The sequence below is a fragment of the Fomitiporia mediterranea genome, assembly GCF_000271605.1.
Source record: "Fomitiporia mediterranea MF3/22 unplaced genomic scaffold FOMMEscaffold_3, whole genome shotgun sequence".
Lineage (NCBI taxonomy): Eukaryota > Fungi > Basidiomycota > Agaricomycetes > Hymenochaetales > Hymenochaetaceae > Fomitiporia > Fomitiporia mediterranea.
This window is the reverse complement of record NW_006760388.1, coordinates 2,201,021-2,228,344: the sequence shown is the minus strand read 5'-3', so window position 1 is coordinate 2,228,344 and position 27,324 is coordinate 2,201,021. Positions and strand designations below refer to the sequence as shown.

Below are 27,324 nucleotides of genomic sequence, written 5' to 3'. Positions count from 1 at the left end.
TTTCTTACTTAAAAGTCACGAATGTTTTTAAATTTGTCTTACAATAGCACGCAATAGTCAGAGGAGCGAATCCGATGAATTAATCTCGCCTAAAATTCAGTACATCACTTAATTCTTTGGGTTGGTAACGACCGAACGGTAAAGAAAGGCTATGTAAGGGGAAGAAGAGCGTGCGGAGAAAGTGCTGTGAAAAGGTGCTTAGCGATCCTCAGCCCATTCCTAGAGTATTCGTCAGTAATACGTATTAAAGGGTGCGATTGCGGAAAACTCACATTCTCGCGCCTTATCTGTTGCTAAACGAGTGGCGAAATCATGTTAGTAACCAGTAAAGTGGCTGATGAGACGCCACACACCTCTTCCTCCGGAGTGAAGTCATTAGCAATGTTGAAGAGCTTTCTGATCTCCTCAGGAGTCTTGCCCTTGATCATGTTGGCGACGGTCTTGCATCCGACATCACTTCACAAGAGGATGAGAAGACAAAGACAAGATGAGAAGTCTGGTCACTCACAGAAGAGCCTTGATGTCGAGATAGTTTGCTGCGAGAATGATCTCAAACAGCATTTCTTGGTCAACCTGAATGAACTTTTGGTCCCACTCGCTAATGTCAGTCGTGCGCCTCCGAGATTCATCGGCTGTCGATTCATCGGGAGCCGGGAGAGGGTCGTTTTGGTGGTAATCGCACCATTCAAGCACCTGAAAGTCGCAGTGAACGCTATCAGTAAGACCGCACCCGGGGAGTATGCATGTCCACAATACCTTTCTCATCACAGTCGAATTGATGTTTTGTACTGGGATTTCTTCTTCCTCGTGCTCACCAACATCTAGGGAGAAGGCGATCGTGAGCGAGGGTCGTTCGCAGAATAGGCGGCGCATACACACCCTCAAGCAAGTTCTTAATGAGGTTCATCCGCTCAGCGACCTTGCGGTCGATGGTGAACTTCTCTTTGTCGGCTGTACGAAGGATGACCATGATGTCGAAGGATGGATGGTGAAGGAGACTTTTCGGGTGGCAGGAGTGCGGGACGAAAGAGAGATGAGTAGGGCAATGCTGCGAGACACGCCACGCCGTCTTAAAGGTAGACACGCTTACATAATATTGCACTATTTTGCCTTGGCTCGTCCCGTCGTCCCTTCTCTTTGGTCGCAAAATGGTGTTCTTGTCTGCTTTGCGCGGCCTCACCGAACGGCCTCATGGCCCATTCTCTCTATTCGGTATGTTATCTTGTTCATCAAATCTGTAAAACAGAACAATAATTACATTTACTCGTGCAGGCCTTGGCTCAGTCAGGACTGCCACTAAACGTGCTGGAGGCACCGTCCGCAACCATGGACATTCGCCAGGCAAACGTCTTGGTGTGAAGAAGTTTTCTGGTATGCCCTGTCGCACCTGTATAATGATACTGAATTAAACTGAGGACACGTAGACCAAGCAGTCATCCCAGGTAATATCATCGTTCGACAACGAGGGACGCAATTCCATCCTGGCCAGCATGTGCGTTTCTTTCATCTCAGCTCCATCATTACGGATGTATCGCTTTTTCATGTACCCATATCTCATACCTTCCTTTGTTCTTTCACAGGTTGGAATGGGTCGTGATCACACTATCTTTGCACTTGCACCAGGCTTTGTTCGGTTTTACACTAAAAAATGGATGAATGGCGAACGTCGATATGTCGGCGTCGTTCTCAATCGTGGAGAGAAATTGCCTCGAGATGAGTCAAACCTTGGCCGGAGTCGGTACTTTGGGCTGGTAGATCTGAATCAGACAAACCCGCGAAGTCCGGAACCGCCGACGGCGTAGGAGTTCGTATCTGGGCGTTCTTGTCTTTTTATTTTTCGGGCACATCATACGCAGACTGGCGTAGACATTCACGCCACCTAATTGATTATTTGTGCTGCATCCGATCATTCCGAATTGGCCCATTTTGTTCTAATATTTGGTCAACTCGGAGCACCGTTACCACCACAATTACAAGTGTATAGAAGCCACATAATGATAATAATAAAATCAAAGATCTACAAACTCTTCATCGAACGCCTTGCTATCTAATGCTCCCTTCTTCACTTTCTTCGCCATCCGTTCCTCTCGCGCCAGTTCGTCCCAGTCATCCGCATCCGAATCAGCCCCAGTCTTACTCCGCTTCGCGCCCGCCGTCGAGTCTGTCTCCGCAAAATGCACGGTAGACTTCTGGCTCTTCAGCCAATCTCGTTTCCGAGCCTTTTTCTCCTTCCTCTTCTCTCTTTCCGCCTGCTTGGCAGTCTCCTTACTCCAAGCGGCGTTCTTCTGCTTCTGCTCTGCGCGTTTCCTTTTGTCTTGCTCACGACGCGCGTGGACCTCTGCTGAGGTGCTTTTAGCCAACGTAGCTAAACGTTGTGCTTCACGCGCCTTGTCAGTATACGCGTACGTGTCCCACTAGAATTCGATTTTAGTATTAGAGAATGAAAACAGCGGAGGTGGGGCATATTACCTCGATATCATCGTCCTGCCAGCTGTCCCCCACAACGTCCTTTAGCTCAGGCATTCTCGGAAGCCGTAAAAGCCCAAACGACTTCGCAACACCGACTAGATCGAGATCTTGTAATCGGAAAATGTATGATGCTTCATGTTTTGAATATGAGCGAACGAAGGAGACGAAGGCCTTAACACCCTGCGTTCCAGTGTTAGCCACTTGATTAGGGTGGATAGTTGATCAAACCGACTCTGTCATGCAAATCCCTGTCCTTGCGAACTACTGCCCTCATTTTGCTCAACATGTTATCAACTTCCGGATCTTCCTCATCATCAACGGATGCTTGTGAGTCTGGATGCGGTAATCGTGGCTGCTCCTTCAGTGGTATTTTGCGTATGGAGAGGAAATCTTCGATTGTGTAAGGCAAGCTAGAGGTAACACAGAAAACGGGACATGCATACCAACGTATCCAAGTTCTTCCTCACTGAGCAATACCCAAGCCCTGCCATCTTTCCCTGCTCTCGCTGTCCTCCCACATCTGTGACTAAACTGCTTGGGATCTACTGGAGGGTCGAATTGAATGACGCAGTCAACGTCCGGCAAGTCGAGTCCACGTGCTGCGACATCCGTACAAAGCAGAACAGCAGGCGAGGAAGGAGTTGACGCGTGTGTACTGAATGAACGAAGTGATAAGGTGCGTTTTGCCGGAGGAATATGTCCATGAAGGGAGAAGAAAGAGACAGATGGGAGTAAAGGCGGAAGTATCTGCGGGATGGAATCAATTTACCTTTTCTCTTTTCCCGTTAATAAATAAGTTGGTTTGCGTACCCGAAAGAAATAATCTACACAAGCGCACGTTGCGAAATAAACGATAAACCGAGACGATGCAGCTTCATCAGTCTCGCGCTTTATGATCCGCGTTAGTTGTACCATCTTCTCTGATGGTCTACATTGGATGTAAAAATTCTGAAGACTAGATTTTGGCGAGATTAGTATTGTAAAGGAATCAATAAAATAAAATGCATACGTAGCCGGAACTCGTCGTTCTTCTACCTTCTCTCTTATACGTTTACCGTCTTTGGTTTTCTTTGCCTCGACTTTCACCACGACGCGGACTGGATTCCTCAGGCCGACACGGACAAGTTCGGATAACGCATCCGTCATAGTCGCGCTAAATAATCCTGTACGTCTTTGCTTCGGTAAAGCTGCGAGAATGCGGGTCAAGCATTGAGTGAAACCAAGATCCAGTAACCTGTGCATTGATTGAGTATAATGCATTTTGGTACAGAGGGATTAGACCCGCACCTGTCAGCTTCGTCGAGCACTAGCACCTCGAGCTCCTTCACATTCACAACATCACGACCTTTCCCAAGAAGAAATTCTTCGATGCGTCCTGGTGTCCCAATGACTATATCAGCACCCGTGTCCAGGAACCGCCTGACATCTTCAGCAGGAGACGAGTCTGCTGATGAAGTTAAGAGTAAAGGAGGTGGAAGTAAATCGTCTCGAGATTCCGGATTATCTTCGTCAGTCCCAGAGGATGCATTCTGCAAGGTCATACAGTCAAGTAAGCGCTTCGCCAAATTCCAAATCCACCTGCCTTGGGCTGTGAGTTGAGGAAGAGTTCAAAGACAGAGTGTATTTGTGATGCAAGCTCTCTGCAACAAATCAGATTATAAAATCCATCCCATAGTGAATGTTGCTGCTCACCGAGTTGGGCTAATGACAAGTGCCCCGACTTCCGACCTTCGCAATCGCTTCTCCCTTCGTACGAGTCTCTCAATGATGGGGATAACAAAGCTCAGAGTCTTCCCACTTCCTGTCACCGCTTCGACTACGACATCCTTGTGCTTCATGAACAGTGGGATGGTGGACGCCTGGACTGGTGTCATTTGTGTGAATCCTAGTGAGTCAATTACTTCGACACTAAAGGTAAAACACCCGTCAGGTATTATTCTAAGAAACATTGCCAATAGGCTTACATCCATGAAGTCAAGGGGGTAGGTAAGGATGTCCATGAGCCAGCCAAAGCATTGGACGCCATGACCGTCGCGGGCGGTTTGACCAACATGCGAGGAGAAATAAATTCAAAATTGATCGACCGCCGAAAATAGTGCGTCCAAATTTAGACCGCGCTGTCCGAACTGCAACCATGTCAATTTCACACATCCCGGCGTCTCTTCTCCTTCCTCCCCGCAGCCCACAACGAGTACAATGATTCTGTCATCCGGAATAAAACTAAACCTCACTCCAGTGAAATCCACAGACATACCTCCAGAGGACCAACTTATCCAAGCAGCACGCGAATTGGCTGAAGCTACAACAAAGTGGAAACACACGAAGGACTACGCTAAGGGCGTCGTTAAGGGCTATTCAGCTCCCAAGCAAGCTGACGACGAGGAGCCGTGGTTTTGTCGAGTGAGCGAACATGCTCCTGAAGAGATCTCTTTCGACGAGTTCTGGTTTGCTTTGGGAACTAATAAGCCGGAACATGAACGGAAGTGAGTTTCCCATGTATATAAAATGGTTTGTTACGCGACTAATTGTTGAACCGATGCATAATTAGATTTGTGCATAACATTGATAACGTCGTACAACTGAAAAAGCTCTCCGACGAAGCGACGATCTGGAACCTGCACTACAAGTTCGCTCCGCCGATCAGTAACAGATCATTCACAGTCCTGCAAGTCATACACTTGGACACTTCCGCACCAAAGAGGACTGGGTACGTTGACGTATCTTGCAAACGTATTTATCCTATAATTCAATTTATTGTCAGAATTGTAGTATCAATTCCGATTGACGTCTCAGGAGATGAAGAGATGTCCAAGGCCGAGTTGAAGGGAGCTCGTGGACGCTATGTCTCCGTTGAGAGGCTCCTTGAATTAGAGAATGGAAAGACTGAATGGAGGTAAGGCTTAATAGATTCCCTAGGCATTTGGGAACTGTAACATTAATTCACTGCTATTTCTATTATTTTTATTTTTTGAAGGATGGCCACATCGAGTACGCCAGGAGGTAGTATCCCGAGTTTCATCGCTCAGGCAAGCGTGCCAGGTCAAGTCGCCAACGACGTACCACTCTTTTTCAAATGGTATAACTCAGATAAGGAATACTTCAAGAAAGGGATCCAGAAGGATGAGCCAGCTCAGAATGCTGCACCAACCGAGCCTACAGCGTCATCGTAGTTTTGTGTACTACAACCACTATTATTCGCGCCTTTACACTTTGAATTCACTTGAAAACATGCATATATCGGTTGAAATGGGTTTTAGGTACAAGTGTGACTAGTAATAAAGGATGTGCTCCACATCTCAGACGTTGACTTGATTATTTTACAAGAACGCCAAAGACTCGGTGAGCGAACACGTCTGTGAATCGCCCGTGTTAATCTTGCTCTCGTAAAATGAGGAAGACGCGTGGGATAAAGAACGCCAACCAGAGTGTTGAAGAGCTAACAAGTTTAAGAGTGGCGAAACGGAGATGCATAAACCACCATGCCCAAGAGTATATGAAAGAGCAAATGCATCATCGGTTTGGTGTTAATAGGTCTTATATTCGAAGATATCACCACTAGAAATCTATCTTAGTGATGCGTTAGCGTAAGAAAAGCAAAAGAAAGTAAGCCACTCACCTAGCGAAATTATACAAGTTCCTAGTACCCTAGTACGAAAGAAAGGGTATCCAAGGCGCGAAGTTGTCTCCCGCGTGTGAACCCCCTAAACGGTATCAAACCGGGGTCTGATAGCACAAGCATCGTAAAGTTGGCAAAATAAGAACGGGAAGCTAGTCATTAATCTAGCTCAATAGATTGAGTGCCTTTCTGAATGGATGAGTACAGAAGACGCCTAATAATCCGAGCAAAACATGTAGGCGTAACAGACAAGTGACATGGGAGCACGTCAAGCACGTAGGTCTTTCTGATAGGTATGCTGAACAGTCAGCGTACAGAGTCGCCGACAAACTGTATTGCTTATACAATAACATCGTTGTTTTTTTGAAACAGCCTTGGGATCACTCTAGAATATTGATATTGTATTCAACCGGTCTAGGCTATGATATGAAATGTCAACATAAGTACTTTGTAAATGATATTCATTACTCACCAGACTACTCCAGGTCATATTGGAAGGAGACAAGAAAGAAACGTACGAACGGTGTCTCCCGCGCGTTCACCTCCAACTTGGAGTAAACAAATCCCGAACATGGGCTTGCTTTTTTGACGGGAAAGATATTACTCTAGCTCGTTTGAATGGGCGCCATTCTGTTGTGTAATTGCAGAAAGACGCTAAAGTGACGGAGCAGCAGTTCCAGGGGACAGAGCTTAAACTATAGAACGTATTCGTCTTTGCTATTGCAGTACATAGGGTACATAAATCTGTATAAAGTCTGTAAAAGATTTGCAATGACAGACAAACAAAATTAACATACACAAGGTGGGTAGCTCAGAAGAGCAGTGATGGCTAAAGCTTCACAGCGTGCTTCCACCTTCACCCGGGAACCGATTGAAACATGGTTATCACCAAACTTAAAGGCAACGGCCTTGAGGTCTCTCTCCACCACCTACCTAGTCTGACTTTTGCTATAGGCGTCTTTGAGGCAATATTGGTCAATGTCTCCCGCCAGTTCACCTCCGAGCCAGTGCCAAGATACTCAGTAACCGTCACAAAGGTTGACGAGGAGGCTTGATTGTAGGCAGGATAAAATATTCCAATCTAGCTCCCAAGACTGGACGCCCTTCTGCGTTGTACCAAAAGGACGTCAAAGTGACGGAGCCGCGCTAATGAGAAGGTAATTAATAAGACTTGCATCTAACGACAAGGTCTTCATATGGTTTTTGCAGGTGATGTAAATTACAAGGTGCAAGCTTGAAAGAAGCAAGTCAGATTAGAAGCATTCGATTAAGTATGTGGCGAGTTGACTTACGAAATACATATTAAAAGGTGCGTTGAGGTATCTACCGGTCTAAACGCACGAAAATCATTATTAAAGTCGGTTTGAGAGTCGAAATCGTGCTTACAGAACTCGAGAGTCTCATCCGATCTCTTAACCGCTTGCTAAACACCAATATTGTGAGCTCGGAGAGGGGATTAGGTTGTTTTGTACTTACTTTCCAACCCTCTTCGAAATCAATGGGAAGAATGACATAGCGATTCTTTCGTACAGCTGCGAACTCGTTCGTTAGATGTTCAATGGCTGGAGACCGGTATGTTACTCACCTTGTAGCCCAGCAGCCTGGCAAATTGCAGCAATTTGTGCGGAGGACAATTTATCTGGTCGAGAAACCAAATCTTCCAAATCAACGTCTGGACTAAGGTTCATCTTGCTTGTAACTGTCTGGAAGATAAGACGCTTCTCTCTTCGAGAAGGCATAGGGAATTCGATTTTACGATCCAGACGTCCAGGACGGAGAAGAGCAGGATCTAAGGTGTCGGCACGGTTGGTAGCCATGATGACCTTGGGCATTTTCAATAATTGAACATGAAAGAGAGGAAAACGCACAAATCCCTACCTTGACATTGCTTCCTTGGTCGAAACCATCCATCTGATTGAGAAGTTCAAGCAGAATACGTTGCACCTCTCGATCGGCACCAGTTTGCGCGTCGAAACGTTTTGTTGCAATCGCATCAATTTCGTCAATGAAGATGATAGACGGAGCGTTTTCTCGTGCTAGTCGGAAGACATCACGGACCATTCGAGGACCTTCACCAAGGTACTTTTGCACAAATTCACTGCCAACGACCCGAATAAACGAAGCAGTCGTGTGATGTGCCACGGCTTTGACAAGCATTGTTTTTCCGGTACCTACAAAGAAAATGTCAGCTAGGAGTCTAACACTGCAGTACATATGTACTAACCAGGTGGACCGTACAGCAGGACACCGCGTGGCGGGTCTATTCCGATCTTCTTGTATAAGTCGAAGTGTGTTAACGGTAACTCCACCGCTTCACGAATCTCCTGTTTCTGACTATCCATTCCACCGATATCCTGGTAGGTAACATCTGGCTTTTCTTCCGCTCCGAGCATGGAGATGGATGAATCCGCTTCAGGTGGAAGGATGTCGACGAGAGCATTGGAATGTCTGTGGAGAGCAACAGAAGACGAGGGCTTCAAGAGTTCACGATCGAGAGTGGAAAGAATGCGAACAACATAGTTTGAGCCGGTGGTCGATCCGACGATACCAGTATGCTGATCGATGGGTTCAAGGAATTGGCCGATGACCAAGGGGACAGACTGAATCCGCTTGACCTCTTCCTGAGCGCGGATGAGCTCGCGCTTCAGGTTAGCTTGTTCATCTTTGATGTAGCCTTCCTGAATCTCGAGCATCTCAAGGTGGCGGGTAAGTTTTTTGTACTTGATGTACAAGTCCTCCTCCTGCAGCTCTTGCATGAGCTGGGACTTCTCGGACACGACAGACTCGAAAGTCGGTTCCTTTAGATGCCTTCTAGTCAGATTGCAGCGTATAAAATGAGAATATGAAGCTTTACCTCTTTCTGGATTTCGATTCCTATTTCATCCATGGCTGAGTTAGGTGCAGAAGGAATGTAAGGCCAAGAGAAGTGGTAGATGGTCGAATGAGCGCAAAGGGTGACGCGGCTCATGAATTAGACGCGTCTGTGTTTGGCTTTTGTTTGCCCGTGTGAAGCAATGATCGACGCGCATTGTCCTGCTTCAAGTTCTGGATTCCGCGGCTATCTTTGGACCTCTCTTTCCTCCCCGAAGCTCCTGCCACTTCGTGAGACGAGAGCCATAGACATGGTCGCCCAAGAGATTCCCACATCAGGTTCCCCGGAGACACTGCAAGATCTAATCACACTGCTTCAATCAGACACGAAAGTTAAAGTCGCTGGTTCGTCCCACCTCTACGAAGTATAACAAGGTATTAAACCCCGTATGTACTTGCACAGGTATAGATGGTCAGTGTTGAGACTATAAGCTTTGTTTCATACCTGACGCAGAGTGTAGTCGATGGCGTCCTGCGCGGCAAGTTTATGGTGCATAACGGAGCTTATTATAGGACGTCTTGTGATCTAATCTGTTTGTAGTCAAAGGACAAGTTCCTGAGCGCAGCGTCTTCGGATGGCTTCGGATTCTGTTCCGTAATATTGTGAGTCGACGGTATAAAAGTGCTCGTGTCACGGCTAACCCGCTATAGTGGCTGGGATATTCATGACGCCGTTTACTCTCGAGAACTACTAATATCAAATAAAGATAATGGATACCGGGACGTCATCGCCCAAATAGACTTGTCAACATACCGCAGGATTCCTTGGGAAGGGAATGTCCCTTTCTTCCTTGTATCATTTCTTGACCCAGAAACCAAGGAGCCGCTATGCGTTTGTCCTCGAAATACACTACGAAGAACTATCAGCAGAGCCAAAGATAAAGGATGGAATTGCTTCGCAGGCGTTGAGTACGAGGTAAGAACTCCTCCTCTTTGCATCCTTCCTTTATTTATCGATAGAAATAGTACTTCCAATTTAATGGTCCGCTATTTCAAAGTTTGGGCATCGAATACACTCTAATCTTGTGTTACAGAGACACCCGACAGCCTTGCCGAGAAGAAATTCACTGACCTTAGACCATTGACCTCCGGGAGTTAGTCATCCTCAGATGATGAGGGAATTAACTACTTACTAGCCCTCTTCAGTGCACGGGTATTCACTTCTACGTACCCAGTTGAACAATGACTATTTCCACGACCTCTTCGATGAGAGCCTTCGATTTGGTATCCCGATCGAAGGGCACCGTGCGTGCATTTCTGCTACAATTGCCATGATTGATTCTAACAAACGAACGCATATAGATACTGAGACTGGCCCGGGAGTTTATGAAACAGCTCTCGCATACACCCACGCTCTGAGAATGGCAGATAATGCAAATCTTTTCAAATACGTTGCGAAAAGTACAGGCATGAAGCATGGCATATTACCAAGCTTCATGGCGAAACCTTGGGCAAATGTGGGTGCTCTTAAAAGATTCGCCTTTCAGCCAGAGGCTGACACCAGTTTACCATCCAGCTACCTGGGTGCAGCGGGTATGGCCTTTTAGGTACAATTCTGCGAAGAAACTAAAGGGTTATTAGGCATATTCATGTATCTCTACGAGATCATGCCGGAAGAAATGTCTTCGGAATCTCTGACGAGGAATTGAAGAATGGTGGACGTAAGAACGCAAAATATTCCGATCTAAAATACGTGAGCCAAGAATGCGAGTGGTTCCTGGGCGGTGTTCTGGACGGAATCACCGACGGTAAGCCTATATTGCTACTTTCAATATATTAATTCCTAATTACATGTAACAGTAATGCCTGCGGTACGTGTATTAGATATTGATGCTGCTACTCCTTACAGAACGTGTGTACTAGCTGGTACCAACGGTCAACGGCTATAAGCGCCTCGTGGGTGGTGAGGCATTCTGGGCTCCCAATGCTGTTACATATGGCTATGACTCTCGTGTCGCGTCCATTCGTATCATCTCGCCTCCTTCAGCCCCTCCTTCCGCAACGCGTCTAGAGATCCGTATCACTGGTGCAGACACAAACGCATATTTCGCACTATCTGCTATCTTCTCACTTGGTCTTCGCGGAATCGATAAGCGCATCGAGCCAGGCCCACCTGTGTCGCACTTTAAACCGGAAGATCGACAGGCAGGAAAGGTGAAGATGCTTAGTACGTCACTTGAAAGTGCGACGAAGGAGATGATGAAACCGGACAGTATTGCTCGTGAGGAAGCGGTGTTCGGGAATGATTTTGTCGAGCATTTCGGTGGGACTCGTCAACATGAAGTCAAGTTGTGGAATGAGGCTGTGACAAACTGGGAAGGTGAGGGTTACTTTTATTGCTTATATATCTCTTGTCTAACTTGGCTTATCTTTTACAGTTGAGCGGTACTTAGAGCTTGCTTGAACCACTGTCATTCCGCGAAACTATCAGATTTATACACGTCCTGTCCGCTATTTGTACAATCCCCGTATCCAAGCGATCCTGTAGCAAATGTTACATCGTACTCCGTCTAAATTCTCCAGTTTTTGTTGTATGCGGAACAACATTTTAGAAGACATTCATGTGTTATGAATTCACTTTTTTGCAGGCTGTCCAAGCTCTGATGCTCGTTCAGTAGCCACTTGAATGGCGCGCGCAATCGTTGAACGAACTTTTCCGTCTTCAAGAGCTAAAATGCCAGCGATAGTACATCCTCCAGGAGCTGGACACAAAGGTAAAAAAATGCACCGGTATTGTATGCCTCAAATGGCTTACTGGTAACCGCATCTTTTATTTGCGCTGGATGTGACCCGGATTGCAGCGACATCCGAGCTGCGCCTTGTAAAGCTGTCACCAAAACGAAGTAAATGAGACCAAATAAGACTGGATGCGAAGAAATCCATACTTTGTGCCGCGAGCTCAAGAGCCTCAGCTCGCGGAAGACCCATCATCACACCTCCATCCGCCATCGCTTCTAAGAAGACACATGCAAACGCAGGTCCACTGGCGCTCACTGCTGTACAAGCATCGAAGTTCTTCTCTGGTAGGAAGCGACATCGTCCGATTGAAGAGAATATGCGTAGGATTATTTGGCGGTTGAGTTCGGTTTCTGGAGCTGAGGGGAGGGTAGAGACTACTGTCATGCCTTCGCGAATCTAGGGACAGTATAAAAACTTCCCCTAAGCTTGACGTATTGAAGAGGAAATAAGAATAGGCATATGTATACCTTGCACGGAGTATTCGGCATAGCTCTGACCACTCGTGTCGAGGGACGGACCATAGCTTCCAGTTGTGAAATCGTAACACCAGCAAGAATGCTAATGAGTAATTTGCCCTCGAGGGCCTCCGTCATGCCGGGTTGCGAAAGTACAGTGTGTGCTAGTTGAGGCTTGACGCTGCACAAAAACAAGTATGTCATTTGGTATACTTGAACAAATGAAAGCAAAGAACATACCACAGAAGGACCACATCTGACTCCTTTACGCTTTCTACATTCTCTCCAGCGACAACCTCCACGGCTTCGCCCAAACCGCCTTTGCCGTGGAAAATCCTGACGAGCTGGTGAACTGTGTCCTCCCTACTTACACACGCGATGAAGCGGGAGGGGAGGGAAGCGTTAGGAGCGCCAACTGGCGTAGACGTCCCAGAAGTGTGGTGCTCCCATTTTGGCACTCCATACGAGGAGGAGGAGGAGGAGGAGGGTGGTGTAAAGATACCGTTTGGATGCATGTAGTTTGGCAGCTGTTCAAGACTGGCGATGACACCGGAAAGAACAGCGACTCCCATCGTTCCGCATCCTGAAGAAATGTGTCAGTTGGTTTCAACAGGTGATTAACTGCAACATACCTAACACGCAGAGAGTGTAGCCCATGTCTGTTATGCGTTCTGTGCAAGCGCAGCATATAACCTTGGTCGCGTTGACCTGGCAGAAATTTATAGCACCGTGTCGATCGGCCCGAAAGTCCCACGACTGACTGCTTTATTACTTAATTTACTATCACAGCTTTTACGATTCGCTGACTGAATGCGACTATCGTGAATGCGTGCATTCCTAACTGTCGGCTCTACGTTCTTCAATGAGCTCGTAGACGCAGTGCTCTCTCCGTCAGTCTTGCAGGCACTGTCCAATAAGGGCTTCGAAAAGCTTGTCATTCAGTGCGGTACATATCAATTCAAGTCGAAGTCGAACAGCGGCAACAGTACTCAAGAACTCTGGAGTTGGTCTGAACACGGTGTCGAAATCGAAGCATGGCGATATAAACCAACTTTGAAAGAGGAGTATGAAGTTGCGAATCTAGTTATAAGCCATGCAGGTAGAGTTCGAACCAATTCATTGAAATACATATTCCACTTAAATATGCGATGTAGGCTCTGGAACTATTCTCGACGTCCTGAGATTGGGAAAACCCATGATTGTTGTACCCAACCCCTCTTTACTGGATAATCACCAAAGTGACCTTGCTTCTGAACTTGACAAGCTCGGACATTTGAAAGCGAGTACTACTCAGTAAGTTCTGATTCTTTCAGAGGTATTTCACTAAGGACCACTTTGACTGGGGCACTTATAGGACATTAGCACAAGATATCGAGACCTTTGCGATGAATAGTTTAGTTCCGTTCCCACCCATGGACCAGTCCAAGTTCCGTGATATTCTGGATGAAGAGATGGGCTTCCTATGAACAACTTATATTTTAAAGTTATTGTAACAAGATGCAATGGGACCATACCCTTTGATGTGATAATTGTAGTGTGTTCCTAAATTGAGAAATTCCTGTTTTTGATCAAAACCAGGACATGAAAATTATATACTGGTCTTATCCCTGAACCACCATGACCAACAAAGCAGTGATAGCCACCACCGCTTCAGAAGAATCGCCAGATGTTTACGAAGATAATCATGTTCATTCCGTTTACGATACTATTGCACATCACTTCTCTTCTACGCGATATAAACCCTGGCCAGTCGTAGCAGGATTTCTTGCAAGCATTCCTCCAGGATGGATTGGCCTTGATGCGGGATGTGGTAACGGAAAATATTTAATTTCGCCAAATGATAGAGAAGGGATGTATTGGACTGTCGGGTTAGACAGAAGTGCTCCACTATTAGACTTTGCGAAGCATGCTGGTGGTCGAGAAAGAGAATGTGTTCTCGGTGATGTGTTGCATACGCCTTGGAGATCCGGAGTTTTCGTAAGAAGTTTGATTTCTTTTTAAGTCAATCCAGTCAATGACTGTCTATGATACTTCCAGGATTTTGGTATTTCAATCGCGACTATTCATCATCTTTCAACACCAGAACGACGGAAAAGATCAATTCAAGTAAATCACGAATACTCCATTTGACCGGAAGCCATATACTGAACACCGTTGGTTTATTAATTAGAGCCTATTGAAGTGCCTCTCACCAGCTCATGGCAGAGGGCTAATTTATGTCTGGGCTATTCAACAAGATGAACTGTCCAAGCGATCTATACCTGACGTCGCGGAAGACTCGAACACCCAGGACAAGGGACAAGATGTCTTTATTCCCTGGGTTCTATCACAGAATTCTGCATCTGGAAGGTCGGATAGGGCACGACCAGATCAAAGCCAGCATTCACGTCTTGACGACGCGGAACAGGGATCTGAACGAAGTGCTGCTGTCTTCAATCGCTATTATCATATGTTCGATAGAGGAGAGCTACGTGAGCTCGTATTGACAGCAGCAGGCGAAATGGGAATTCGTCTGGAGTCGCGTGGGACCGATTCACCCACATCGTCTTATATCAATGTTCCATCAAGGCAAAGCGTCATAGAAATTCTAAAAGATGATTGGGAGAGGTCGAATTATTATGTCGAGTTCCGGTTGTATCAAAGATAAAAATGGAGTCATTCAAATCACAGCGTTTGCATGATATGTTGCTCTTGATAATCTTCGAAGCACTCCGGTATTCAGTGAAAGACAACATCTCGACAATCGAGGCATTTTGGATCAACAAATGCGAAGAATACAAGACTAGAAACAACGACAGAGAACATATACAGGACCAAGTACAGATCACGTCGCAGCCATAACTATACAATAGCATTAAATCAATTCTTTCTAAACGGCACTGGAAACGGAAATACTGACTTGCATTGATGATGTCTCCTCCATTCTCCTTGAGAACCTTGACCGCTTTGGCACGCGAGCAGGAAACCTGGGCCATGACAAGCTCGATTTCTTTCGGGTCGAGACCAGTCTCGTCGACAGGTCCCTCCTCATCCACCGGCTCAAGTGCAGGTGCTTCCTCGTCATTATCAGCTGCAGCTGCTTTCTCGGCCGCCGGAATAGCACCGCCAAGTCCGCTTCCTGTCTGGGCGAGCTGCTGAGCAGCATTCAGCTGTGCTTGCTGGTTGACGTCCTCAATCTACACAAATGAAGCGACAGATTAGCAGAACTCCACTGTGGGATAGTAAGAAACGTACCTTCGCCTCACCGAAAACGACATAACAGTCGCTGTTAGGTGACTTGTACACGTCTGGAGACGCAATGACGAAGAGAATCTAAAATTGTATTTGACGATTAGGATCTGGCCAACTCTAAGAAAATCTAACAACCATAAACATACGTTTTTTGGCCTCCTGAGCGTGACTCGAGTGATACCCGCTACCTTCTTGAGACCAAGTCCGAGCAACGCCTTTCGCGCCTTACGTTCTGCGCGGGACTGGATCTTTTCGAGTGCAGCGTTCGAGGTTGGGTCTTCCTCATGGTTGTGATCGTGGTTATGCTCGTGGTCAGAATGGTCGGAGACTTCCTCGATTGTTGCCGACATGATTTTTATACCGAAGCCTTATTCGAGCTGAGGACGGCGAAGTGAGACTTCTTGTTGTGTCGATAGCGTCGCGTTCGCTGTAAGCGGCTGTATAGCGCATCGCAGAATTTTTGTGTTATGTAATCACTCCTTCCACTCACTCTCAAACCATTCGACTTGAGTCTATTCCTATCATTGTCATGTATGGATTCTCAAGCTGGACTCGCTTAGACTGATGGCCAGTCATCTAGAAGCCAGATTATAACATTAAGAATACTCAGCATACGACTAGTTCTACCCGTGCGAGGCTAATTCGTGTCACGTTGATCATTGGACGTCTTGCCAACGATTCCTGCAACACTGTGAAGACTAGCAACTACTTTCGCTCACTTTTGCGCGCATATACACTGTAATAAGGCGCAGACACTGCTCTTATCATCTTTGACCTTCCGAGTTCGCAATGGAGGATGAGGCAGCAGAGATCGAATTGGTGAGAGCTTATCTGGTTTTGCGTTTGCAGCGTCTTAGGTGAATTGTTAAGAGCTAGAGCAAAATCTTAACAAGACTCGGCAAATCTCTCAGCGGATGATCTCTATCCTTACAAACTTTGACACCCGCCTCGTGAAGTTAGAGAAGTCAATACTTCCTCTTCACAACTCCACTCAGCTCTTAAACAGGAGATCTGCAAGTAAGTAATGGCCCAAGTTTATCCGAATATCGTGTGGTCTGACACCTGAGTAGATATTGAAAGCACTCTCCAACTCATTGATGAGGTCGCATCTAGTCAACAAGGCCTTGCGAATGAAGAAGGCTTGATTCTTCGAGGGTAACTTCAATTCGCGTCTCTGAATGAGTATAATGAGTGTTGACTCCATGTTCATAACTAGTCCTCAAGCTACACAGCTGGACGTTTATATAGATGCTCTTGAACGAATGAACGCTAGTATTGCGTTTAAAGGTGCTTCATCCGAGGAGGCTCGAGAGACGGTAAGCAGATATCAGGAGGCAGGTTCATCATCTGTTGACCTTACAATTATCATTATTGCAGGCACGTCTGGTTGAAGCTGGGGCGAAGAAGCTTGCGCAGCTCTACACTAAGTACGTTGCTGAGGCATCGTCTGGCGTGGCTCCGGTGCGGTCCTCTATCTATAACGATCCGAACGCCATTCTTGTCCCATTTCCTGAAGACATTGTCCGATCGTTGCAACCAATCGTCACGTTCCTTCGCACCCTGCCTGTCCCCGCTACTCATCCTTCTCATCCTGCTGCAGCTGCCATTCAGTCAGCATTGTCCGATGCACAAAGAGGTTACGCAGATATGCGAGGTGCTTGGATACGTAAATGTCTCGAGACTGATGCAAAGCGAGTTGTAGAAGGTCGAGGAGAAGGCTATGGCAGCGGTAGAGATACGAATGCAGCAGAGGCTGGCATTAAAGAAGGCCGAGAATTTGGTGCCTGGGTCGAAGGCGTCATAGGTGTTGCGGAGGTAAGATTCCATTGTGCTATAGTAGGGATATACCATCTTCTGACAGATGCATAGAACGAATATGCCATTCTGGCGGAGCTTGCTCTTCTCTCTGCGCCAAGCCAACTTTCAGGCACGTATGCCTCATTGCTCACCCCTTTGCTCACTCTCCTTTCGACTTCTCTCACTCAAGTCACGAACCGCGTCAAACGTGCTTTGCAAGCGAATGCTTTTCTCGCGCTCTCCACCTATGGGTATTTGGCGAGCCCAGAGATAACTCAACGCTGGGAGGAAGGTGTCAAGAGGCGTGCTAGTGGGTCTACGGCAAACGTGAATGTCTTGAAGGAGGGCTTGCACAGTCTACGTGCTGTATGCCTTCGGAGTTTCCCTGAGTTTCTTGCAGACATCAAGCTCGCAGCTGTGCCGAGGACAGAGATTGGAACGGACGTCGCCGAGATCACCGAGACAGTGAGTTTGTTTCTAGTCTCTTACAAGATATTTCATACTCACCACATGATAGGTCGTCAAATACATGTCTGCTATACCTGCAGTGCAGGATGCAGTTGGTGCCTCACTCCTTACACTAGGGGACGGAAACTGGAAAATGGGGGAAGGAGTCCAGGTTTCAAAGGGACCAAAGCTTGGAGATGGGGATGAAAGTATCATCATCGAGCATTATATATGTGAGTTTTAGTTGTTGACGTTTCCCAATAAAATAACATTTGTTGCAGACGATATTATTATGACAACCTTGTCAACATTGACGGCTCTCTCGCGCACCTCGCGTCGACCAGCCTTCGGAGCTATTTTCCTCCTTAACAACGTATCGTACCTCCAAAACGCCCTGCTATTTTCATCCACAGGAACTGCGCCAATAGAAGGACTAATTGCTCCTCCAGCTCGAAATGCATTGCAATCAGGATTTCGCACAGCGAAGGCAGGCTATTTCGATGCCAACTATTCTCCATTGCTGCAGGCATTGGGAGACGGGCCGGGATCAGGAGGAAGTGGGAAAACCTCTGTGAAGGAGAAATTCACGAGGTTCTATGACCTTTTCGAAGAGATCGTGGAACGTCATCGTGCCGTGCGTATTTTACCGGATGACGACAACGGCAGAGATGCACTAGCCGAGGAAGCCGCAAGGCTAGTGGTACCAAGTCTGCAGCGGTTTATACAGAAGAATAAAGACTTCAGTAAAAGTCAGTACAAAACTCCCTATATGTCTACCGTAATCTAACAGTAAGATTTCCTCCCTTAAAATATAGACCCTCAGAAATGTGAGTAATGCTGTACTTCTGGACGTCGTAGAGTTCGTTGACTGGTACCTACAGACATCAAAACATCACCGGAGGATATTGAGAAACAAATCAAGAAACTGTACTAGCTGATGATATCACGTACCTACAGACATCAAAACATCACCGGAGGATATTGAGAAACAAATCAAGAAACTGTACTAGCTGATGATATCACGATAGCCTGCTTTCTAGTCTGGCCAGGACGCCTGTCTTTTTGTTTAATTCATGAGACGCACTGTATAATAATAATAATTTATGTATTCGCCATACGTGCTTACACTCCTTCAGTACTGTCTCTCCTAACTGATGACTGTCAGAACCATGCGAGATACTTTAAAAGTACGCTTTGTGAAATGATGAATCAATTTCAAATTGAAATGAGTTTATTGTAATGGAACGGTGTCAGGATATCACGTGGTACCCAGATTCGGAACAGGCACAGCTCTGAGCTTGCATATTGACTCGCCGCCACTGCTTTACTCACTCCTAATCCTATTTGTGAACCTCAACGTTAAACATATCCATCATGCCGTTGACAGAGCTAGCGAAGCAATTGCGCACATTACTGTCCAGGGAGACCGCGGACGAAGCCGAAATAGGGGAATTTCTTACACTCTTGGACGAGGAGATCCTCCAAATATCCGCCTCCGACGGTGAAAGCAGCCAGCGACGCGATTTCGAAGAGGAGCTACAGTCCATCTATGATGAACATGTCGATTTCTATCGGTTTCAACCTGTGGAAATTTTTCTAGATGTCCTTGCTCATGCTCGTCCAATCCTACCTGTCACGACGTTCATAGCTACTTGGTTTGATCTTCTACTCCGTCCCGCACTGCGTGAACCGCGTTTGACATCACCCGCAGTCGAGCGTGCCAAACAACTCGTCATCGAAGCTCTAGAAAATGACGGAGAGGATCCAGAAATGGTCACGAACTTCCGCAAACGTCTGGTCGATTTATACCTGTTGGATGCCCTGAATGAAAGTTCGGGTAAGGACATCCTGGAATGGGCACAACTAGACGAGCATCAAAGGAACATGAATATCTGGTGGAAGAATAACTTGGAAGACATCCTTGTGACATATGGCCTAGCTCAGCCGGAGGTGCGTCGGCAATGGTTGGCGAACTAATTGGAGACGTAACTAATGTAAAAGTATGCAGGAGCTCATGGACGTCATGCAGGATTGTTTCAAGACATCAAGCTCACGCTTGCAGTTAATATCCTTGTTGGATTCACTGGTTTCACAGCCTTCGTTCCTTGATATCTCGTCCGCGGTATTTACACACCCTTTAATGGGGAGTATATTCCGGTCCCTTGAGGTTGACAATTCCTCTACTGTCTGTGCAGTAGAACTGGCCCTTCTTGTCAAGATCCTCCCGTGTGCCGCCATCAAGGCATATGGGCCGCTCAAGGATATCCTTCCTCGCCTACTTGGAATTCTTGGCCGGGTGTTGTGTTGGAAAGCACGAGGTGGACAGGTTAAGCAGGGAGGATGTGTTACTTATTCGGATCTGCTAGACTACGATGACCCAGCACTCATCGCAGAAATGGAAAAGAAAGAATTGGACGACGAAATCGAAGACCTTAAAGAAACTTGGCAATCTAAACTGGAAATACGAGAAGAATTGGAGTGGGATCGCTTGGAACGGACATTCGATATGTCTACAACGTCGCTCCCTGTTCCGAAGCAGTTCTTCTCACTCCTATATTTCTTATTTCCGTGCAACACTATACACTTCCTCCGTCGGCCCATTGCTTACCTTGAGGAAAGGGATGCCGATTCTCCATGGACTGTTGGATGGAAGGATGCTCTAGATGAATTACAGATTCGCACAGCTGGCAGTGTCCGTACTTGCGTTGACATTTTTGTTAGAACTGACTTTGACTGATTGATATTATCCTTAGTCTTTGATGAGAACGCACATAATGCATCCAAGCGTCTTATTGCATGACCTGGACAGCGAGCTTTCGGATGGCGATCGTTGGAATACGTATGATGTGTCACGAGTAGTGGGAGAGTGTATGATGCTCGATGCTCAAACAGTTGGCTCTGCAGGTCATGGAGACCATGCGCTACATTATCTGGGCCCCAGTGATAAACGCAGCCACGGGTTGGGCCGTAGTGGTGATGTAACCACGACTCAAACGCCGACCGTTAGGAATGCGCAGCTCGATGAGCCACCCCCACGCCTGCGCAAGATATCATTGCATGACCTCATTGCGACTTCTGCGGCACTCAAGTCCGGCGCGGATATAAATGTATCTGAGAAAGCTCCGGTGTGGCCGTCTATCCTTTTCACTCCACCACCAAGCACCGCACCAAGCCGATCAAGTTCTGTTGACCCCACGATGATTTCTGAAGCGACCTCACCCACCGACGAGCTGAAGATACCAACCCAGATTAGCGAGACGATAGCGGGATTGCAGAGGGAGGTTCTTCTTTTACGAACTGAGCTCAACTTTGAGCTTTGGTTGAAGAGGGAGAACGTGAAACATATCACTCGTCTACATCAGGATGGAGTTTTGACGAAGAGCGCGGAGCTTGAGCAGCAGCGATTGGTGAGTTCTGGTCATTCTAGTTTAGGAATACAAATCACAAGTTGACACTTGCCACAGCAAAACAGGCTGCGCGAGTACAGGGGCCAATTGATCGAGCTGCAGAAGGAGTCGAAGAAGCAACAAGAGCAGGCCCAGTCAATGAAGAAGAATGATATCGAGTGGAAAGAGAATTTATCAGCCAAGCTCAATGACCTTCGTCAACAGAAGAAATCTTGGATGGAGGAAGCGAATGCTCTTCGCACCAGGAACACTGACTTGGAGGTGCGACGGGGAGAGTTATTTCATTTTGACATATATTGATTTTGCTGCTTCGTAGACGCATCTCGAAGCACAGGGTAAACGCCTCGATGAAGCGCAGAAGAAGGTCTTTGAACTCGAAACGGAGATTAAAGCAGATGCGCTTAAGGTCAAACGATTAAGAGATTATGAGAAGAGGATCGAACAACTTACCGCGATGTTGCGCATGTGGTACGTTGACGTTGCAAATAGGAGATATTGCGGCTCGAAACACTTATTCTTTGACTCTAGGAACAACGATATTGTCCAGTACAACGAGCAAGCGAAGCAGATGACGGAGTTGGTCAGCGAGCACCAGAAGATGAAGATGCGTGCTGAGGAATACGAGAAGGCCCTAGCAGATGCGGAAGCATCCGCACAGTGCGTTCATCGTTAACTCACATTTTGTGTTTCCCTGACTCATTTCAACCTTAGATCGAGTCGACGTCGCATTCAGATACTTGAAGCAAGCCTTCGTAGTGCGGAGCTACGTGCTGCTCCGCAACGGCAGAATGTAGAGCACATGTTGGCCGAACAGGCCAAGGAACGTGACGCGTTGGCGATGAACAATAAAGCTTTGCGAGAAGAGAACGAAGGATTGCGGGATGATATAGATGAGCTGCGGGCGATGGTGGAGGTATTAAAGGAGAAAGTCTCGGGTTCGACTGGTCTGATTTCACCAACTTCACCTGTCTTCTCTTCTGTTTGATATTCGACATGCCTCCAGCTTCAACTGACGCACTGTACTTATCTCATCACTGTAGCGATAGCCATGACTTGTGTAAAGTTACTTACATGTTCTAAATTTTCACTGTACTTCACGATTAATCACGATATTTCTCACTTATTCACTTGACTCATTCCAGTTTAACACACGCAGTCACGAGAGTATAAGAGACGGAATGAAATTTTATTCGTGCAGAAATATAATGAAACAAATGCGTAGAAGTTATTGCATGACAACAAATGCCCGAGTCGTAAAGGTACAAAGAAAAAGCAGACTAACAAAGATAGCTAGCTGTAAGATAACTCTCTAGTCAATCTCTTCCATTGCGGATGCAGCAGCAGGTTCCGCAGCGGGTGCAGCGGTCTCCTCAACAGCAGGTGCAGCAGGTGCCTCTTCTTCCTCAACGTCTAAGCCGAGAGCGATCATACGGTGGATACGCTTGGCGAACGAAGTTGGCTCGTCAAGCACGAAGCCAGAGGTGAGGAGTGCAGTCTCGAAGAGCAGGTATGTAAGGTCTCGGACAGACTTGTCAGCCTTGTCTTCGGCGACCTTGCTCTTGAGGACCTTGACGATCGGGTTGTGGGGGTTGAGCTCGAGAGTCTTCTTCGATGCCATGTATGATGACATCGAGGAGTCACGGAGTGCTTGTGCCTTCATAATTCGTTCCATGTTGGCTGACCAACCGAACTGGCCGGTGACGAGCACACATGGTGAGTCGGTGACACGGTTGGAGATGACGACCTTCTCGACCTTGTCGCCGAGTGCGTCTTTTACGACCTTGCAAAGATCCTCGAACTGAGCTGCTTCGCCCTCGCGCTCTTTCTTCTCTTCTTCAGTCTCCTCAAGTTCAAGACCCTCCTTCGATACGCAGACGAGCTTGTGGCCCTCGAACTCTTTGAGCTGGGTGATAGCGTACTCGTCAATGGGGTCAACGAGCAGCAGAACCTCGAAGTTCTTCTTCTTGAGGGCCTCAAGGAACGGTGAGTCTTTGACGGCGTTGAGGGACTCGCCGGTCAAGTAGTAGATGGACTTCTGAATCTCAGGCATACGAGTTATGTAGTCTAACAATAGATTATCAATAAACAAAATATCAGACGTGATTAATCAGTAGATTACTTACCCTTAAGAGAGATCTGCTCCTCGGTTGACTTCGTCGAGTAGAAGCGCAAGAACTCAGCAAGCTTGCTGCGGTTCTGCGCGTCCTCGTGGATACCGAGTTTCATGTTCTTGCCGAATGCCTCGTAGAACTTCTTGAAGTTCTCCTTGTCCTCAGAGATTTCCTGGATGAGGTCAAGGCACTTCTTGACGATGTTCTTACGGATGACCTTGAGAATCTTGTTCTGCTGGAGCGTCTCACGCGAAATGTTGAGAGGTAGATCTTCGGAGTCGACGATACCCTTGACGAAGTTGAGGTACTCAGGTATGAGGTCCTCACAGTCGTCCATGATGAAGACACGGCGGACATAGAGCTTGATGTTGTTGCGCTTCTTCTTTGACTCGAAGAGATCGAAAGGCGCGCTAGAGATGTATATGAGAAAAATGTTCCAAGTCAGAACCAGATGTTGCTGTCTACTTACCGTCTTGGAATGAAGAGAATAGCCTTAAACTCGAGCTGACCCTCAACGGAGAAGTGCTTCACAGCGAGATGGTCTTCCCAGTCGTTTGACAAGCTCTTGTAGAAGGATGCGTACTCCTCTTGAGTGATCTCAGAGGGGTTGCGAGTCCATAATGGCTTCGTCTTGTTGAGTTCTTGGTTCTCAACGGTCTTCTCCTTAACGGTCTTCTTTTTCTTGCCCTTGTCCTTCTCCTCATCTTCGTCGACCTCCTCGACTTTAGGCTTCTCCTTGTCTTCGTCCTCTTTCTCTTCTTTCTCTTCCTCTTCGTCCTCGACTTCCTAGACATGAGAGTAAGCAAATATATTATACTACCAGAAGGTAGAGCGTCTTACCTTCTCGACCTCCTTCGTCACTGCAAGCTGAATGGGGTACGAGATGAACTCAGAGTGCTTCTTGACGATGTCCTTGATCTTCTTTTCCTCGAGGTATTCCAATTGGTCTTCCTTGAGGAAGAGACGGAGCTCGGTACCACGCCCAAGAGGTGGGTTCACGGTGTCCGGAGTGATGGTGAAGGTGCCACCAGCGGCAGACTCCCAGATGTACTGGTCGTCATCATTGTGTTTCGAGATGACTTGTACGCGCTCGGCGACGAGGTATGCTGAGTAGAAACCGACACCAAACTGACCAATCATCGAAATGTCAGCTCCAGAGCTAAGTGCCTCCATGAAGCCCTGTAAAATTAGAAGTAAGTTATGACCATGAAATTAGACGCATATAGTCAGTGAAAGCATACCTTAGTACCAGACTTGGCGATTGTACCCAAGTTGTTGACGAGGTCGGACTTGGTCATACCGATACCGGTATCGCGGATGGAAAGGACCTTGTTCTCCTTGTCAGGGATGATCCGGATATAGAGGTCCTTTTCGGAGTCGAGGACGGAGGGATCGGTCAGGGAAGCATAGCGGATTTTGTCGAGAGCATCTGAGGAATTGGAGATAATTTCACGAAGGAAGATCTCCTTGTTGCTGTAGAAGGTATCTAGACAGTGACGCCCCGAGTCAGTCAACATGCAGGCGAAAAATTGCTACAGAAGACCTACTAATGATGAGGTCAAGCAGCTGGCTAATCTCAGCTTGGAATCCAAAGCTTTCTGTGGCCATGGCTGAATTTTTTTAGAGAGATGATAGAGGCTAATTTCTAGGTGAGAGGATAACTAGGCGGGCAATGCAAGACGAGCAGACAGAAGACAAGCAGGTGAAGAGTAGGAGAGTGGGCGTTGTCGGTTTATATCCAAAAGTGCAAATTCATTCCAGAACCTTCCACGCGCGTCCCCTTCAGTCTTCATCCTTTTCATGGTTCTTTCGCACGCCCAATTGGGCCATATTCTAGCACCTTCTGGCACATTCCTCCAGCTGTTTCTTGTCTTTAAGGCAAGTGCTTGTACTCGTGTGCCTTATCTGTTGCATAACATCTGGATTTCACATTAGTAAACAAGGTTACCTTTAGACTCAAGCTTAGAGGATGATCAGCTTGTCTACATACAACATCGCGCTCAGGTGACTGGCGCAACGCGACCAAAATTGTCGCGTTTTCCTCGACGTCCTTTCTGCGCTATTACTTTCGCAACTTGCCCTGGATATTTCTCGATCTTTTCGTCCTTACGTCACTCATAAGAAACTAGGAAAGGGCCATGGTCTTCTGCTCGCTTTTCCGCTGCTATGCATCAAGGTCTCTCCTGTCCTGTGCATGTATTATTGCATATCTGTATGCAGAAGCTTCCAGGCAATTGCAAGGACCGGGAAGCTGCATGCCTAGGAATTTCTCGAGACTTACATGTATTACGGCGCACACCTTGAACCAAATGAAACGAGATTTATCTGTTTTCAAGCTGCGCACATTACCTCCCAACTTTGTTTGTCAGATAGCTGCAATCACCTTTGTTCCTTGAACTCCTCCAATCGCATTCACGGCATATCTCCACAGAAATGGTTGTGTCATATTGACATATTATAATACGTTGGCTAACCGACGTAGAAATGGAACCAGACGTATTAGTGCCCTGCTCATGAAGAAATATTAATATAGCAGGGGCTTCTAAGGCGCGTGGCCACAGCGTGTTTATCAAGAATAGGCTCTTACTGTTGCTCCGTTGCCCTTAGATTGATATGGTCGGTCACCGAGCGCCCAATATCACATACACGTGCAGCCTGCAAGGCCAATCTATCCACGGACTTTGTCGAAGGTTGCGAGGCGCGCATCTAGTATGCTATGCACCTTGGAAATGAGCGTGTCTTTATGCTTTCGTGTGAAAATACCCAATGTCCGCGGGCGAGTCTGCCAAAGTTTGGATGTTGAGCGCCTCAAGAATATCAGTGACCACACCCTTTCCACGTTTCACGTTGCCCAGCCGCAGTTCATCATGATTGAGAAGCATGTTGTGCAGGGCTTCTGAAAGCGTGGAACGACGCTGCGGGACCAACGAGCTCCCGAGCACAGTCATCCGAAATGGCTTGCTCTGGTCGGGTGCCCTTATCAAAGTGACGCGCTAGTTCGGGTGTGTTCTCTCCAGAGTGCGGGCGCACGTGTGGCGATGTTCGGTATCTGAGTGGTATGTATTGCAGCTTCCACTCCTTTCCACCCAGACAAGGTATTTATTCTGTGTTCTCCACTTATGTCACCGAATATGTCCATTATTACCCTTTTCATTCCGAGAGTGATTGGTGTCAAGGGCAACTTACTTGCGAAGGGATCTCAGCTTCCATGGCGAACCGGAACAGCCTCTAATTGCCAACTGGTGAGAGTCCGCATATCGATGTAGCTTCTGACGCATTGTATTATTGATGTTCACTCACTGAGATTCGAAGAGCACCGTCGTCTAAAGATGTAAAAGGTCCATCACATCGAGGTAACAGATCGACAGAGGTCTATCGTTTGATATTGATACATTCTGTTGTTCAATAGTGCGATTCGAACATCATTCGGATAAATGTCAGAACGTTTACAACACATGGTACGGATGAATCATTTGTATCATCCGACGATCCCCACCGGCTATGCAAGAGTTGCAGAAATACCACGTCTCTTAGACTACAGCCGTCTGTTCAAATCGATCAGACAGGCTTAATCACAAATATTATGATATGTGATTCGCTACGACGGGTGACTCACCCTTCTCAATAATCACAACTAAATCCGGAGAACAATGGCTCCTCTAGGCCGCTAGCGGACGTTTCACGTTTTGCGTTCCGGTCGCTCATGACTCGACCGTTACCGGTGATCTATGTCTCTCACAATACGGTGGCAGCTGAGTTGATGCTGCACGCGTATGCCTCGAGTGAAGTGGTGGTCGTTCACAGAGGTCAACTTAGATGACCCGTTAGCATTACAACTTGATGTCTACGTCAAATACAGGCAACACATCGCCTGTCACTACTATTTAACACATGTTGCTTGTTGTCCAGATCTCTAGGCGCCAATCCGAGGTTTGCGACGGAGATTGTTGAGCAGATGTCCATCCGATTATAGCGCTATGCCGGAAGAGGCGTACACCGGGACCCACAACGTCGAATGACGCTGACGGCGACCTGCTTAACCGGGCCCAGAATCGTCGTTTGCGCAAGTTTAGCAGACTCTTCATACTCACACACACGGTCCTATTTGACATATCACATTGCCTCAATACTAGAGCGCCACACGCCACATACGCGTAAATACAGTCTGGTAACGAGTGTGC

The 27,324-nt window shown here is 47.0% G+C and overlaps 11 protein-coding genes across 11 annotated transcripts; 6 read left to right on the top strand and 5 right to left on the bottom strand.

Annotated features, from left to right (window-relative positions):
* Positions 1-198: 198 nt before the first annotated feature.
* Positions 199-970, bottom strand: FOMMEDRAFT_26674 (ubiquitin-protein ligase; the record flags this gene model as incomplete). The annotated part of the gene is made up of 6 exons (XM_007263946.1): positions 199-219; positions 273-293; positions 354-456; positions 509-693; positions 757-821; positions 880-970. The coding sequence occupies 6 exons, from the start codon at positions 968-970 to the stop codon at positions 199-201; spliced, it is 486 nt and encodes a 161-aa protein (XP_007264008.1).
* A 189-nt stretch (positions 971-1,159) lies between these two features.
* FOMMEDRAFT_139190 (DEAD-domain-containing protein) lies at positions 1,160-4,495 on the bottom strand (the record flags this gene model as incomplete). The annotated part of the gene is made up of 12 exons (XM_007263945.1): positions 1,160-1,371; positions 1,425-1,492; positions 1,581-2,414; positions 2,470-2,649; positions 2,702-2,859; positions 2,913-3,216; positions 3,280-3,424; positions 3,479-3,703; positions 3,757-3,998; positions 4,052-4,109; positions 4,162-4,377; positions 4,434-4,495. 10 exons carry the CDS (start codon positions 4,493-4,495, stop codon positions 2,010-2,012), a joined length of 1,995 nt encoding a protein of 664 aa, XP_007264007.1. The 3' UTR covers positions 1,160-1,371; positions 1,425-1,492; positions 1,581-2,009.
* A 162-nt stretch (positions 4,496-4,657) lies between these two features.
* FOMMEDRAFT_139189 (uncharacterized protein) lies at positions 4,658-5,700 on the top strand. The gene is made up of 4 exons (XM_007263944.1): positions 4,658-4,952; positions 5,018-5,176; positions 5,231-5,362; positions 5,444-5,700. The coding sequence occupies exons 1-4, from the start codon at positions 4,666-4,668 to the stop codon at positions 5,637-5,639; spliced, it is 774 nt and encodes a 257-aa protein (XP_007264006.1). The 5' UTR covers positions 4,658-4,665; the 3' UTR covers positions 5,640-5,700.
* A 1,575-nt stretch (positions 5,701-7,275) lies between these two features.
* FOMMEDRAFT_119203 (26S proteasome subunit P45) lies at positions 7,276-9,032 on the bottom strand. Its single transcript, XM_007263943.1, has 8 exons — positions 8,940-9,032; positions 8,310-8,883; positions 7,964-8,256; positions 7,671-7,908; positions 7,562-7,617; positions 7,472-7,508; positions 7,378-7,416; positions 7,276-7,318 (listed from the first exon to the last, which is right to left on the bottom strand). Exons 1-7 carry the CDS (start codon positions 8,970-8,972, stop codon positions 7,409-7,411), a joined length of 1,239 nt encoding a protein of 412 aa, XP_007264005.1. The 5' UTR covers positions 8,973-9,032; the 3' UTR covers positions 7,276-7,318; positions 7,378-7,408.
* A 149-nt stretch (positions 9,033-9,181) lies between these two features.
* FOMMEDRAFT_104161 (glutamine synthetase/guanido kinase) lies at positions 9,182-12,724 on the top strand. The gene is made up of 18 exons (XM_007263942.1): positions 9,182-9,301; positions 9,360-9,368; positions 9,418-9,446; positions 9,498-9,559; positions 9,608-9,872; positions 9,923-9,938; positions 9,991-10,050; positions 10,103-10,201; positions 10,259-10,413; positions 10,473-10,489; positions 10,538-10,704; positions 10,757-10,767; positions 10,820-11,276; positions 11,335-11,658; positions 11,712-11,783; positions 11,842-12,091; positions 12,163-12,331; positions 12,391-12,724. The coding sequence occupies exons 1-14, from the start codon at positions 9,208-9,210 to the stop codon at positions 11,358-11,360; spliced, it is 1,467 nt and encodes a 488-aa protein (XP_007264004.1). The 5' UTR covers positions 9,182-9,207; the 3' UTR covers positions 11,361-11,658; positions 11,712-11,783; positions 11,842-12,091; positions 12,163-12,331; positions 12,391-12,724.
* Positions 12,725-12,973: 249 nt separating this feature from the next.
* Positions 12,974-13,618, top strand: FOMMEDRAFT_104156 (glycosyl transferase; the record flags this gene model as incomplete). Its single annotated transcript, XM_007263941.1, has 3 exons — positions 12,974-13,249; positions 13,305-13,443; positions 13,505-13,618. Coding segments are annotated over 3 exons (527 nt in total), but the record flags the coding sequence as incomplete, so codon positions are not given.
* A 149-nt stretch (positions 13,619-13,767) lies between these two features.
* Positions 13,768-14,797, top strand: FOMMEDRAFT_79111 (S-adenosyl-L-methionine-dependent methyltransferase; the record flags this gene model as incomplete). The annotated part of the gene is made up of 3 exons (XM_007263940.1): positions 13,768-14,127; positions 14,188-14,256; positions 14,321-14,797. 3 exons carry the CDS (start codon positions 13,768-13,770, stop codon positions 14,795-14,797), a joined length of 906 nt encoding a protein of 301 aa, XP_007264002.1.
* A 59-nt stretch (positions 14,798-14,856) lies between these two features.
* Positions 14,857-15,774, bottom strand: FOMMEDRAFT_166173 (nascent polypeptide-associated complex, alpha subunit). Its single transcript, XM_007263939.1, has 4 exons — positions 15,528-15,774; positions 15,385-15,462; positions 15,050-15,326; positions 14,857-14,991 (listed from the first exon to the last, which is right to left on the bottom strand). The coding sequence occupies exons 1-4, from the start codon at positions 15,729-15,731 to the stop codon at positions 14,975-14,977; spliced, it is 576 nt and encodes a 191-aa protein (XP_007264001.1). The 5' UTR covers positions 15,732-15,774; the 3' UTR covers positions 14,857-14,974.
* Positions 15,775-15,854: 80 nt separating this feature from the next.
* Positions 15,855-18,747, top strand: FOMMEDRAFT_18097 (uncharacterized protein). The gene is made up of 10 exons (XM_007263938.1): positions 15,855-16,200; positions 16,254-16,398; positions 16,452-16,536; positions 16,598-16,697; positions 16,759-17,196; positions 17,251-17,643; positions 17,696-17,858; positions 17,907-18,374; positions 18,441-18,452; positions 18,507-18,747. Exons 1-10 carry the CDS (start codon positions 16,171-16,173, stop codon positions 18,557-18,559), a joined length of 1,887 nt encoding a protein of 628 aa, XP_007264000.1. The 5' UTR covers positions 15,855-16,170; the 3' UTR covers positions 18,560-18,747.
* A 32-nt stretch (positions 18,748-18,779) lies between these two features.
* On the top strand, positions 18,780-22,130 carry FOMMEDRAFT_139182 (uncharacterized protein; the record flags this gene model as incomplete). Its single annotated transcript, XM_007263937.1, has 8 exons — positions 18,780-18,812; positions 19,051-19,575; positions 19,634-20,317; positions 20,379-21,032; positions 21,090-21,293; positions 21,349-21,500; positions 21,561-21,689; positions 21,744-22,130. 8 exons carry the CDS (start codon positions 18,780-18,782, stop codon positions 22,015-22,017), a joined length of 2,655 nt encoding a protein of 884 aa, XP_007263999.1. The 3' UTR covers positions 22,018-22,130.
* A 76-nt stretch (positions 22,131-22,206) lies between these two features.
* FOMMEDRAFT_104145 (HSP90-domain-containing protein) lies at positions 22,207-24,847 on the bottom strand. The gene is made up of 6 exons (XM_007263936.1): positions 24,691-24,847; positions 24,385-24,629; positions 23,984-24,322; positions 23,613-23,929; positions 23,156-23,553; positions 22,207-23,096 (listed from the first exon to the last, which is right to left on the bottom strand). The coding sequence occupies exons 1-6, from the start codon at positions 24,749-24,751 to the stop codon at positions 22,342-22,344; spliced, it is 2,115 nt and encodes a 704-aa protein (XP_007263998.1). The 5' UTR covers positions 24,752-24,847; the 3' UTR covers positions 22,207-22,341.
* Positions 24,848-27,324: the final 2,477 nt, after the last annotated feature.

Bases quoted from the DNA above. Each gene is read 5' to 3' on its own strand.
- FOMMEDRAFT_139189 (XM_007263944.1), top strand. From the start codon at position 4,666: ATGATTCTGTCATCCGGAATAAAACTAAACCTCACTCCAGTGAAATCC. The intron at 5,177-5,230 runs GTACGTTGACGT...ATTTATTGTCAG, and splicing joins TCCGCACCAAAGAGGACTGG to AATTGTAGTATCAATTCCGA. The intron at 5,363-5,443 runs GTAAGGCTTAAT...TATTTTTTGAAG, and splicing joins AATGGAAAGACTGAATGGAG to GATGGCCACATCGAGTACGC.
- FOMMEDRAFT_119203 (XM_007263943.1), bottom strand. From the start codon at position 8,972: ATGGATGAAATAGGAATCGAAATCCAGAAAGAG. The intron at 8,884-8,939 runs GTAAAGCTTCAT...AGGCATCTAAAG, and splicing joins GAATCGAAATCCAGAAAGAG to GAACCGACTTTCGAGTCTGT. The intron at 7,509-7,561 runs GTAAGTACAAAA...ATTGGTGTTTAG, and splicing joins ATTTCGAAGAGGGTTGGAAA to CAAGCGGTTAAGAGATCGGA.
- FOMMEDRAFT_104161 (XM_007263942.1), top strand. From the start codon at position 9,208: ATGGTCGCCCAAGAGATTCCCACATCAGGTTCCCCGGAGACACTGCAA. The intron at 9,560-9,607 runs GTGAGTCGACGG...AACCCGCTATAG, and splicing joins GGATTCTGTTCCGTAATATT to TGGCTGGGATATTCATGACG. The intron at 10,202-10,258 runs GTGCGTGCATTT...GAACGCATATAG, and splicing joins TATCCCGATCGAAGGGCACC to ATACTGAGACTGGCCCGGGA.
- FOMMEDRAFT_166173 (XM_007263939.1), bottom strand. From the start codon at position 15,731: ATGTCGGCAACAATCGAGGAAGTCTCCGACCATTCTGACCACGAGCAT. The intron at 15,463-15,527 runs GTATGTTTATGG...ATACAATTTTAG, and splicing joins CGCTCAGGAGGCCAAAAAAC to ATTCTCTTCGTCATTGCGTC. The intron at 15,327-15,384 runs GTACGTTTCTTA...TCATTTGTGTAG, and splicing joins TCGTTTTCGGTGAGGCGAAG to ATTGAGGACGTCAACCAGCA.
- FOMMEDRAFT_18097 (XM_007263938.1), top strand. From the start codon at position 16,171: ATGGAGGATGAGGCAGCAGAGATCGAATTG. The intron at 16,537-16,597 runs GTAACTTCAATT...GTTCATAACTAG, and splicing joins GAAGGCTTGATTCTTCGAGG to TCCTCAAGCTACACAGCTGG. The intron at 16,698-16,758 runs GTAAGCAGATAT...TCATTATTGCAG, and splicing joins CCGAGGAGGCTCGAGAGACG to GCACGTCTGGTTGAAGCTGG.
- FOMMEDRAFT_104145 (XM_007263936.1), bottom strand. From the start codon at position 24,751: ATGGCCACAGAAAGCTTTGGATTCCAAGCTGAGATTAGCCAGCTGCTT. The intron at 24,630-24,690 runs GTAGGTCTTCTG...GTCACTGTCTAG, and splicing joins GCTGCTTGACCTCATCATTA to ATACCTTCTACAGCAACAAG. The intron at 24,323-24,384 runs GTATGCTTTCAC...CTAATTTTACAG, and splicing joins TCGCCAAGTCTGGTACTAAG to GGCTTCATGGAGGCACTTAG.